A 13,780-nucleotide genomic window follows, 5' to 3' on the forward strand; every position below is an offset into this window, starting at 1 on the left:
CCAGTGCAACATTCTCACCTGAGCAACCAGTATGCCAGGGTTAAAGATAAAAGAAAAAACTAAATAATTCTCAGGTAATCCAAAAGAAAAAAATAGTAAGATAATGAAACAAAGACTAGATTGTGGAGAGGTAGAAAAACTTGTAAAGGGATGATTGAACCATACTCAAACACCTGAAAGATTAGAATGAATGTAAGTGTTCAAAATAACTTAATAAAAGAAATGGTCACTTTGAAGAAGAAAAGAGCTAATTATAGCAAATACAGTAAATGCATGATTTGATGTTTATTTTTATAGTTTACATATGTAAAATATTTTATTTACAACTCGAATTCATTTTATAATTATATAATGCTATAAATTTTAAAATATTAATTGAAATAATATTTTTTAAAGGATAAAATACAGTTTATACTTTTATATCAGTGATCAAGTGCTTACCATATAAAATAAAAATAGTTGATAGTTTGGAGTGTTCAAATCATGAACAACTATTTGGACTAGTAATTCTTCTTTTACAACTTCTTTAATCTTTGAAATACTAGATCAAGTCAAAGGATCATAAGAAAGTGTCATAGATTTTGGCCAACATTCTATTCTTGCATAGATAATGTTGCATAAAATTTCATAATTACTCTGAAAGGTTTATTATTTATCAGTGTTGGGACTGAAAATATAGTATAGTGTGAAGGGCTTTTCCTTATATGTGGCTGACATGGGTTCAATATTGGCACCTCATATGGTCTCTTCAACCTACCAGGAATGATTCTTGAGAGTAAAAAGTCTTGAGTGGTGAGTGCAGTAAGAGAACTATCATGACAACTATCATGACAATGGTAATGAGTGAAAGGAGTAGAATGCCTGTCTCAAATACAGGCAGGGGATGGGGAGGAGGGAGATGGGGGGCATTGGTTGTGGGAATGTTGCACTGGTGAAGAAGGGTGTTCTTTTTATGACTGAAACCCAACTACAATCATGGTTTTAGTAATGGTGATTGAATAAATATATTATTTTAAAAAAAGAAAATTTTTGAGCTTGGTGTGGACCTCAAACAAAAACTAAAATAGCAACACACACACACACACAAACCCCGCTGAAAACTTCAGCACCATAATTTGCCAGTGTTTATGAATTAATAGAACTTTTCTTTTTAAATATTATTTGCTATTTCTGAGAAAAACTGCTATTTTAATTAGCTGAGAATATTCAGTACATATTAAAAAAGATGAAATTCAATCATTTTGGTTTTTAACATGGAATAGTTACTCATTACTTTTATTAAAATAATCATAATTAAAAGCCTTCAAATCTGTATGGAAAGAGTAAAAATTGACACATGAACTCTAAGGTAAATAAGGCACATTCTAATCCATATATATTTGTTTCTTGGCAGAGAAGATTCTGAGAAAATTTACAAATAATTGCTCATTCAAAAGAAAAGAACTTCTGAACCAACAACCTTTGAGACATATAAAATATTATCTTTACAGGTCATTCGGAAAGGAGAAGTGAGTTGCTGTTGGATATGCACAGCTTGTAAAGAGAATGAGTTTGTTCAAGATGAGTTCACCTGCAAAGCTTGTGAATTGGGCTGGTGGCCCAATGCTGAGCTAACAGGTAGGAGTTGCTTAATTTACAGTTTTGCTGCTGCTCATTGGACTAAAGAGTCACTTAAAATGTCAACAATTAACATAAATTTTTTCCAAGTCACTTATAGTACACTATAAAGTTTATGACAAAGAGTACATATGTATATATATAACTGTTCTGTGATCTATATGGAAAGAAGATTCATTTAACTGAGAATTAAATATATTTAAAAGATATTCTGATAAGGGGCTGGAGTGACAGTACAGTGAAGAGGGCACTTGCCTTGCACGTGGCTGACCTGGGTCAGCATATATATAAACATATATCCCTAGCATATCATGTGCTCTCCAGAGCTCTCCTTAAGAGTGTAGAGCCAGGGATAAGCAGAATCAGATGAGATCCAATAAGAAAAAATAAAACAAACATATTCTGATATAACATTTATTCTGTTTATTCTTCTTTATCTCCTCCTTTTTGAGGGAGAGTGTCATACGCAGTAATATTGGGAGTTACACTGAGTTCTGTACTTGGTTGTTGCTCTTCATGGTGTTAAAGGATCAAGCAGAGATGTGTAGTACAAACCTCGTGCTCCAATCTCAGGGGGTTGGAGGGACCCTGGTCTGGAGGCAAAAACTAATGCCAGAAATAATCCACACATGGTTAAGGGGATAAAACAGCTTTAGGAATTTTCACACGTAAGCCTTTGTTCTTAAGAAGCAGATAACTCAATCATGGAAAAACTGAACTGTAACCGGGTTTTCCCTTAGACCTACCCGGGGTCTTTATTGGGAAGCTTAAGACCACTCCCCTGGGGTAAAGAACAGGTAGGCAAAGAGACCAAATCAAAGGATCCTTCCATCCAAAGTTGCTTCTCTCCAATGAGTAACAAACATATCCTGAGTAGGATAAAAACCAGTTAACACAACAGAGATGGGATGCATGAAGGCAAGAACTTTAACATTTGTACTATCTGTCTGGCTCCCAATTTTTATTTTGAAAATTTTATTTGCAGATATTTCTAGACACCTAAATTTGCATTCGCAAATGTTTTAAAACATCTCTATGAGATATATTATATTTCATGCTACATTCTAAAACTAAAGTATACATCTTGCATCAAAATTTTACATAAACAATTTTTGGAGTAGGGAATATATGGAAAAAAATGTATGATAATAAATATAAAGAGAGGTTTACAAAGTACTGTAAAGTTTGTTCAGATGACAAAAATTTCAGAGAGAAGTTACAACATGAGAAATAGGATTGCATATAATATACATGTGAAAAACCACAATATATGTCCATGGGTTGGTTGACTAACACCAGGACCTAGAAGAGAAATTGCCAAAGTGAGACTGAATAGTGTACTCTAGGACTGAATGGTAAGGTGCTCCTATATGCCCTATTTCTAAGTGTGGAATGGAACTTTAAACATAGAAGAGTCATTGAAAGATTCAAAATGGCAAATAATATCATGTTGTCTTAGAACATTGATTGCAGAGTAGAAATAGATTATAATGAAATTAGACTAAAAAAAGAGAAGATAGGAAGCAACTGCATTGTTTCAAACGGAAACTTTCAAAGGATGTTGACTAGGATAACTGTAACAGAAATGGAGAAAAACCCATAAATCTAAGAGATTGATCCACTGGTTGCATTAGTGGATCTCAATATGGATGGATTATATGAGTTCAAAATTTTCCCAACACAAACACATCTTTCCAAACTAGAAAATGTTTAGGACTATAAATGCCTTACAAAGAAGAAAATTCACAAATGTGTTTTACAAATCTCAAGAATAAGCAGTTCCTGGATACATTTAAAATTTCTGATTACATGGAGATTTTGTCATTTGAGTAATTCCAACTTTTACTTTAGACAGACAAACTGAGCTTAAAAGGATATTTGCATGCCTAGATCATCCTCTAGATAGAAGAGTGCACCAGAATTATCTTAATCAAGCATACAGAGTCATCTTAAGGCAGGAAAATCTACACTGTACTTTGAATATAATAAGTGTAATTTTATTCGATTGAAAACTACTAAGAAAGTACCTACTCCTTTATCTAAGTTAATGCAGTTGGAAATTAAAAAAGTCATTATTAAATTCCAGGAAATTTTGTCCCTGGATCAAATTCTCCGTCATTTATAGCATGGCTTTATGCAATATAATGAATTGGCTTAGAACAGTTTTTACATCTTTCTTTGTGTCATAAACTTGTTTTCCTACTCACACTGTGTTTCTTCCTGCTTGTTTTTATAGTGTTTTTTTTTTTATCTCTGTTAAAATTTTAAATCTTGGGGTCAGAGTGGTAGCACAGTGGTAGGGAGTTTGCCTTGCACGTGGCTGACATAGGAAGGATGCTGGTTCGATCCCTGGCATTTCATGGTCTCCCAAGCCAGGATCGATTTCTGAGTGCAGAGCGAGGAGTAACCCCTGAGAGCAGGTGAGTGTGGCCCAAAAAACCAAAAATCAAACAAAAATTTAAATCTTTAGTGAGATGATTCCTTTACATTGTGCTTATTTGCCATAAAATATATTTCTTTTCATTTTTTAATATTTTCCCACAGTTTAGCTGTCTAAAGAGTCTAGAAGACTCAAAGAAAATGCTAGTCTTTTTCTCAAGTTGATTTTAGAAATCAGAATATAAGATATAAATATTTTTTCTTATCAACACTAGTTAGTATTTTCTCAATTTTTCTGACTATTTTTATTTGAATTTGGGATTATCCAAAAATAATGAGGTTGTTTTAAAATATTTACAAAGATAAAATTGAAGCCAGAGAGATAGTGGAAAGAATTGGGTGCTTACTTTGACGTGGCCAACCTAGTTTTGATCCCTGACACCCCTCCAGAAATAATCTCTGAGCAGATAGCCAGAAGTAAGCCCTAAGAAACATAAGGTATGACCCCAATCAAACAAATAATTAAATGCAGTGATACTCAAAATTATATTTTAAACAGTTCATATCTTTTATTGTGAAGATAATATCTGTTCACTGCCAAATGATCACTATTGTTAATTAGGAATCTAAGTTGTCTCCCTTGATTATTAGTAGATTTGTATTAATGCAATTATATCTCTACACAGTTAAATCTCACATGAGTCTTCATATATGCAATAGTAATTTTTTTTTGTTTTGGGGGGCCACACCTGGTGGCTATCAGGGGTTTCTCCTGGCTCTGTTCTCAGAAATTGCTCCTGGCAGGCACAGGGGACCCTATGGGATGCCAGGGATCGAACCTGGGCCAGTCCCTGGTTGGCATGTGCAAAGCAAATACTCTACAGCTATGCTATCACTCTGGCCCTTGTAATAGTAATTTTAATATTAAAATAAGTTAAACTAGAAAAAATCAGACTTTTTCTAGAGCTCCTTTTTTAAAAAAATTTTTTTGATTTGTTTATTTAGGCTCCACCCATGCTCAGGGTTTACTTTTGGTTTTACACTCAGGGATCACAGTCAATAGGGTGCTTGCTTTGCAAGTGGCTGACCCAAGTTAAATCTCTTTACCCTGTAAGCCCCTAAGCACCACCAGGGGAGATTCCTGTTTGCAGAGCTTATAGGAACATCTGAGCACTGCTGGGTATGGCCCCAACTCCAAAATTTTTAGACAAGACTTTATAGTTAGAGTCTTTCATTTTCTTTTTTATTTTTTAAAAATGTTTTTTTTATTATTTCTTTAATTTCTTGGGTTTTTTCAAAATACACATCTCTTATATAAATTATCATTTCATTTTAATGGCATCTATTTTTATGTTTTTTCTTCATGCCTTTCAGTATCACACATAAATAGAAAATGAGACTTTATTTGATATTTTGTATGAGGTCAGGCTCACATAAAGGGCACAGTATATGGTATCATAGACTGGTTGTTGCCATGGTAGCAATAGTTGTGAAAAGAGAAAAATAACAGAACAGAATGCCAAAAAATCAGTAGAAATACTCAAAGGAGTACATGCTTGTCTTGAAGTAGGTAGGTAGTGCTTTTGATGGAGTTCAAGTTAAAATGAGAAATCACTCTTAATAGCTTAATGAAATGTGCCTATAATCATTTTTAAGAGCAATTTTCTATACAAGCTCTGAATATTAAATTACTAATAGATAAAAATATACTTATGAGTGATTTTTAAATTTAATTAGAGTATGTAACTTATTGACTCTAAAGAAAAAATATTTTTCTTTAAGGAAGTGTTTTTTAGGCAGCTAATAAATAAAATATATATCACTAGATTATGTATAATTAATACATAAAATTTGAGACATCATTGTATAGCAGAAGAAATTATGTATTATTTTCTATACAGTGTGAAGGTTAAAGCTAATTAAAATGTGCATTTCTGAATATGATACTATGAAGAATTTATTACCTACACTGTCATTATTTAACTATAGTATACTCTTAAGTATAATTATACATGCATATGTTCTATGACTCTTCCAGATCTTTTCAAATACAAAAACACTTGTGAAATCTTTGTCTATAGAAGACATAAAATGATCGGGAAAGATAATGATGCATACTTTGATATCATTTCTAAAATGAACTGTAATGATGACATTGAATTGTTGAATTAGAATGAGTGTTTAGTAAAAGGTAAAGTACTTACTACTAGTAAGAAGAGTATTAAAGACAGGCTGGTATTAGTATAAATTTAAGTAGAAAAGTATGAATAAGTAAGATGAATCAGATAGAAATGGCTTTAGATAAAGATATTCTCATTGAATGGCAACTTGACCAATGTTCCTCTTGAAGTCATCAAAATTCTCTGTCAGCTGATTATTTTGAGGCTTTTTTCCATTTTTTGCTCTTGTCTGGAGGTTTTCTGCACCTCATCTTTAAGCTCAATAATTCTTTTCTCAGCAGCTGTTACTGTGTGGGGACTGTTTTTTAATGAGTTTTTCATTTTGCCTACCAAGTTTTTCAGTTTAGTAATTACTGCATATTACATATTTCTGTTCTGTCCATTTTATTATTCTTTGAACTCCTTAAAACATCCTCAACATTTTCTCTCTAAATTTTTTGTGGAGCTTATTTTGCTGGTTATTACTGGTTGTATCTCCTACCATCTTCATTCACTAAGCATATTAAGATTCCAAATTACTTTCCTGTTGTGACCTTTCAGTCTTAAGGTATTTCTTGTGGCTGTTGTGTACACTAGTGCTTAGGGTTAGGACATCTTTGTATGATTACAGTAGGCTATGAAGAGGTGAAGTAATGTGCAGCCACATAGCAGGAGGCCCTGTCAGTGGTACAAAACTAAAATCTTGATTAACAAACTGGAACCTGGTGTCATATACTTCATCTTGGAACCAGGACTGGGGAGGAGCTAAGCAGGAGTGGTTAGCAGCCTTCTATTTCCTTTCTACTTTACTTGGGGTCCTGACATAGGGTGCAAAATGGCATTCCTAAGGGAAAAAAAAGACAGTGCCTCAAGATCATAATGCCTCAGTTTCTTGGGACCAGACAATATTGGTTATTTTTTAATCTGATCATCTTAATATTTTTTAAATTTTATATTCTAGTTCAAGCCTCAGCCATTTACAGAGAAGATATAGTCCTACTTTTAATACCTCTTGATTCTGCCCCCAAATTATTTAAAATGTCCTCAAGTCTTTATATTTGTTTTTATTATAATTTAGAATTTATTAATAGAAAAACTTCTAAAATGGCTTTATATAATGCATTGTCTAATTTTATTTATTTTCCCTCCTGTCCCCTAATATTTATATCATAGTTATTTAAATCTTGTTCATAATATTCTGTTTTTAAACATTCTCTACAATAAGGTTAACAATTAATTTCATTCATTAGTACTACATATTTGTGGTGAAGAACAATAGATATTTAATAGAAATTTTGGATTCTGTATTTGGCTTGTATCCCTGAAATTTAGAAAAATCCTTAATTATAGCTCCCATTTTGCCTTTATATAAAGGTTCTAGTTCAACTTTCATCAAAATGTTAAATATTTGAGTATGTTATTATCTTCTAAAAGAAACTCAAAAAACTGGATAGTTTATAAAATCAGACAAAGTTTTGCATTAAAGATGAAATACCAAGAGTGTTGATTTTAAGTTACAAAGCCTTTAACAATGACAATATTGGATTTTTGGGGGGAGGGTCACACCCCACTGTGCTCAGAGATTAGCTCAGAAATCGCTCCTGGCAGACTTGGGGGTCTACATGGGATGGCGGAAGTCAAACCACCATCCTTCAGCATGTGAGGCAAACACGCTAACTCCATGCTATCTCCCCGGTCCCACAATATTGTATTTTAATTTACTTAGCAATCTCATGTTTATGAAAGGAGCTGTATGCCTCCCAATTTGTCTAGAGTGCCTCTAAATATTTAGTTTATTGATTTTATAGTATCAAAGTCTTCCTATGTTCACTCTACCTGTCTACCTAGCTATCATCTATCTGATATTCTTTCTAGCCTTTGTTAAGGAAATAAAATTTAAGGTTAAAATGTACCTTTTTTAGGTAGCAAATGAAAGTTCTAACAGAAAGAGGTTGACATGTAGACAAACCCTCCAAGAGGGATGGGGTATTTATCAAAAAGCATGATCTGATACTGGTTGGTTGGTGTGTAAATCATGTTCATTGAGAGGAACTGTTGTTGATTACATAGGTTTAAACAGATTCTGGTTTCCTTGTTACCATGGTTACAGAAAAAAATCTTTTCCTAAATTTATTTTCACAATTTGGGAAATATTGGTCCAGAGCAAACACAATATCCCAGAAAGCAGTTGTATCCAACATCTAAAATTTTTTTTATCTTTCTCTTTCTGAAATATAAATCAGATGTTATTTTCACCTTGAGGAAAAGATAAGCCAGACATTAGAAATACAGCACTATCTCCTTTCCGGGATGAGAGGAAGTTTGCCTTCTTTCTGTGCCATTACAGGTTGATGTCTCCAAAGGCCTCTGAAAGTGCATACACATATTACATCACTAAATGAATAAAGTGAACAATATAATGTGTGGTTAAAATGGAATATAGATTAAAATTTAAATGAAATTGATGCTAAAAACGCTGTTGAAAAAATTGTTTTCTGTCATCTGGACTTGACTTTGACAATTGTAATATAGGGGTCAGAGAAAGTACAGCAAATTGAACATTTGTCCTACACACCAGCACCCAGTATGGTCTCCTGAGCTCTCTCAGAAATTATCCCTGAGCACAAAATGAGGAACCCCAAGAACATCAGGACATGGATACCAAACAGCAAAACAGACAATAGTAATATTAAAAATAAGTGTTACTGATTTTCATTATACTCCACTATAATCAGTTTACCTTAACTAGAAAAATATTTTAGTTATCGTCTCTTTCTTTTTCTGAATGTAATATATAATTCCATCAACGAAGTGACATCCATTATAATATTGTGTTGTAAGATAAGATCGTTTCCTAGGTTCAAGTATAATTCTGTGTTTTGTTCATCTTACTATGAGCTGAGGTTTATGATCATAATCGTCCAGAGAAGAAAATGATCTATCTGGGCAATAGTGAGGAATTTCTGAAAAGCATGAATCATAGAAGATGCAAATATAGTTATGACCCTGGCAACTAGGATGCACTATTATGATTGATCTTGAGAAATCTTGGCTTACTCTTAAAGCTATTTTTCTCATTACAGGTTGTGAACCCATTCCTGTGCGTTACCTTGAATGGAGTAATATCGAATCCATCATAGCCATCGCCTTTTCCTGCCTGGGGATTCTCGTGACCTTATTTGTGACCCTCATCTTTGTGCTCTACCGAGACACACCGGTGGTCAAGTCGTCCAGCCGGGAGCTCTGCTACATTATTTTGGCAGGGATCTTCCTTGGCTATGTGTGCCCTTTCACTCTCATTGCTAAACCTACCACCACATCATGCTACCTCCAGCGCCTCCTGGTTGGCCTCTCCTCTGCCATGTGCTACTCTGCTCTAGTCACCAAAACCAATCGCATCGCCCGCATCTTAGCTGGCAGCAAGAAGAAAATCTGCACCCGCAAGCCCAGATTTATGAGTGCCTGGGCCCAAGTTATCATTGCCTCCATTCTAATTAGCGTGCAGCTAACTCTGGTGGTGACTCTGATTATCATGGAGCCTCCCATGCCCATTCTATCCTACCCAAGTATCAAGGAAGTCTACCTGATCTGTAATACCAGCAACCTGGGTGTGGTGGCCCCTGTGGGCTACAATGGGCTCCTCATCATGAGCTGCACCTACTATGCCTTCAAGACCCGCAACGTGCCCGCCAATTTCAATGAGGCCAAATATATCGCCTTCACTATGTATACCACCTGTATCATCTGGTTGGCTTTCGTGCCCATCTACTTTGGAAGCAACTACAAGATCATCACCACCTGCTTTGCTGTGAGCCTCAGTGTCACAGTGGCCCTGGGGTGCATGTTCACTCCCAAGATGTACATCATTATTGCCAAGCCGGAGAGGAATGTCCGCAGTGCCTTCACCACTTCTGATGTTGTCCGCATGCATGTTGGTGATGGCAAACTGCCCTGCCGCTCCAACACCTTCCTCAACATCTTCCGGAGGAAGAAACCTGGGGCAGGGAATGCCAAGTGAGTTATTTGAGCCAGTTTGCCTCTCCCCTCTCTTCTCTCTATCTACGTGTTATTTTCCTCTGTTATCTCTGTATTCTCTCTTTGAGCTATCTCTCTCTTTTTTCCAGTTCTCACATTTTGCTATACTAAAGATCTTCCTTGTCTTCCTTCCTTTAAAGAGCAAGAAACAAGAACCATCAGGGCATATAATCTTATTAACCTTGGAGCTGCAGTTGCTGTCCTGTCAATGCTGGTTTCCTTCAACTCATTTCTCCCACTTTATAGCATAGACATCTCTGGAGTCTGGGGTAGAGATGCCAACCCTGGTTGGAAAGAAAAGAAACAACTAAGAATATCTGTTCATTTCGAAGTTTTATTGCCATCGAACAACTACTTTACCTTAACCTTATTATTGTCGTTCTGGTATACTTTTGGTTTTCAAAAAAATTACACAGGAATTGAACTACAGCATCTGCAGGGTCATGGTCAGAATTTTCATATCTAAAACGCCTTTAAAGACATAAGAATAAGGCCAAGAGAGATATTACAAAAGTTTAGGTGATACCTGGCATGCACCTTATAGCCACAAATCTTGTCTGAATCCCAGCATGTAATATGGTCATGGAGAATTGCTATGGATGGTTCTATAGAATTTCCATGCATGAATCAAGTGTTTTCCCTGAGCACAGAGCCAAGATTGGCATTTGAACACTACTCTAGTTACCCCTACTTATAAAGAAAAAAAAAAGAAGGATGCAAATGATAAGTCTCAAACTCCTGAGCTGCATTGTCATCAAAATCTACATTATTTCCATTCTATCTTTTATCCTTTTGGCTGCTTCTGTCTCTTCTCTTTTTCTGATGCTGTTTTTACCAAAAAGCATAGACGAAATTTGGCTTGTCATCTCTTTCTAAATCAATCTCATGTCATATTCACAGTTTCAAAATATGGTATGGATGCATGAGTATGTAAAGGTATTTGAATAATAAAAAATTCAGCAATCAGGGCGAAGAGATAGCACAGCAGTAAGGCATTTGCCTTAGGCACAGAAGGTCGGTGGTTCAAATCCCGGCATCCCATATGGTCCCCTGAGCCTGCCAGGAGTGATTTCTAGCGCAAAGCCAGAAGTAACCCCTGAGCACTGCAGGGTCTGACCCAAAAATCAAAAAAAAAAAAATTTTCAGCTATCGCCCCTTTATCAGTATTGATTTTACTTTTTAAGACACTCACTTTAAGGAAAATAATTTTAATAGTATTTATTATAAGTTGAAAATGTTGTTAGTCTGTCCATCTAAACAAACAATGTTTATATATTACTTTATATACACAGAAATAATACCATATAAATATATGTGACTTAAGTATAATTTCTACTTAGTGAAACACTCTATCTTTACTAAAAATGTCATATTTGACATAAAATTTCTAATCTTTACACATGTTAAAGAATTTTTCTTGCCTTAAACTTGAAGGTTTTGTACCTTTACTTGTCAAAAGAACTGTAGGCATTTAATATTTGGGATGGAAGTTGACCATCCTCAGTGCTGTTCAGGATACTTAAGACTGTGCTCAGGAGTGACCTATAGACATATTTGGGAGAACATGGGTGGTTCTAGGGATTGAATTATGGTTGGCAACATCTTAAATTTTATATTAGCCTCATTTTTACAGAAATAATTATTAAAAAAAGAAATAACTATTTTTGTAATATAATTTATCTACAAGATAAAATATATTAAGAAATGTACATTAAGGCTAAAGAACAATCATTGAAGATAAAGACATTTCTAAAATTGTAGCAAAATAAGCAAAATTTTATTCCTACTTGCTGCTGTATTATTTTTGAAGTTCTTATAAGATGATGATCAAAAAATTAGCTCATCACTTTTTCATCTTGTGATAGAATTTTAAGCTAACAGATATCCCCTCAGTACATTTCCTAGCAGGAAATTATAAACAAGCATGAAAGCTAGAGTGTCATGACATGAGTAAAAAAACTAGAGCATAGTCACAGAGACCAGATATAAATGGCACTGTAACATTTTCATTAGAAGGAAGGATTACAAGAAAAAAACACAATAGAAAGAAAACAGAACTCTTAAATGTTTGTAAAATAGACAAAAATTTAAATATCTGTAGAAATGAAAGCATGTTCTTTAAATATCCCATGTGAGTAAAGTCCATTCCCATGATTCAGCTCCATTTTATAACTGGTCTGCCATTATTATGGTTTTAGAAACTAGTATTTTTGGTCATGGGTCAATTATAAAAACAGTACTTTTGTTCATTTAGTGAAAAGAGAGAAGCTAGTAAATAAGACTTTTTTGGACCCAGGAATATGCATTTTTAAAAGCACTTCTAATGATTCTATGTATAGACAATATTGGGAAACTTTTTGTTTGTCTAAATTTTTATTTTATTATTTTTATTGCACCCTGTGGTACTGAGGTACTGGATCTACACTTAGGGGTCACTATTGTTTTTAGTGGTGGGGGAGCATATGGGATGCCAGATATGCCATATTGAATCCAGGTCAGACACATGCAAAGCAGGTACCTTACCCATTGGACTATCTCTCCATTTCCCAAAAATGAACACCTGTTAAGAGAACCAAGACTAAGGCATATGTATAACATAACTGCTATGATAAGCTGATGATATTTCTACAATGTTTAGTATAACTGTTGTAGTCAGGGAATTTATTTTCTGGTCTTTTTTTTATGAACTAAGATAATTTCCTTCAGTATTATGAGTTTAGAAATTAATGTCAATTGGGATTTTGAGTTTGATAGAAAAGTTAGCTTGATTTAAACTGGGTTGATTGTAAAAGAAGTGTTACTTCACCAACTGATGCATTGCTAATTGTTATATGTAATTTACCAACTACTATAATTATTATAGTGGTAAATTCTAATTCACTAATACAGTTACCTTAGTATGCTTAATTCATTCTCTAGTAAATGTCCAATAGAGAATATTTAAGCCTAAACTTCTATAGAAAACAACATTTAATCATTTTTTCTTCTATTGCTTTTCTTGCAGGATGATAATTTTAAAACATAACCAATCTTAGCCCCTATGTTTTACCCTTTTGCCCTGCTTTCCCATACTGTATTCAAAGTTTCAAGACCCACAAAGAATTTAATATTTCTACAAAAACAACAAAAATCCAAAGGGTTTTGCCAGGGGCTGAAAACTCTGGAGAACACATCACACAATGAGTTTATTAGCAGCCTGGATGTGTGATTCCTACATTTATGGTGCACTGAGGGTGTTCAGCAGTCTGCATATGTGGCTATAAACATAGAACAGATGCTATAATGAAGTGATTCCAACTGGTCTATCAGTTTGAATATTATTACAAAGAGTTGCAAATCCAACTACATTCTCAAAACTGCCTGTTTCTGAGAATACAGGAGGATTATGTGTGTTTGTGATGTTCACTTCAACTTTTTCCTTTATTCATTGCCAAATATCTGACACAATTCTGTTAGGGTACTTGGTTTATGTTTTAGAAAATGGTTTTTAGGAAGTGCTTACACATTAAATTGAGTGCTTGGGTGAGCAGAGTCACACATAGCTAGAAGTTCTTTCAAACACAATCTTACAGTTTAAGAGTAACTGAATG

The 13,780-nt window shown here is 34.4% G+C and overlaps 1 protein-coding gene across 1 annotated transcript in view; it reads left to right on the forward strand.

Moving 5' to 3' along the window:
* The window catches only part of GRM1 (glutamate metabotropic receptor 1), a 504,561-nt gene that overhangs the window by 436,333 nt on the left and 54,448 nt on the right, over positions 1–13,780 (forward strand). The window contains exons 7-8 of the mRNA XM_049789321.1: positions 1,491–1,617; positions 9,239–10,169. Coding sequence (XP_049645278.1) covers positions 1,491–1,617; positions 9,239–10,169 — 1,058 coding nt within the window. The remainder of the gene's footprint in view (positions 1–1,490; positions 1,618–9,238; positions 10,170–13,780) is intronic.

This window comes from Suncus etruscus, chromosome 15, assembly GCF_024139225.1.
Source record: "Suncus etruscus isolate mSunEtr1 chromosome 15, mSunEtr1.pri.cur, whole genome shotgun sequence".
NCBI lineage: Eukaryota > Metazoa > Chordata > Mammalia > Eulipotyphla > Soricidae > Suncus > Suncus etruscus.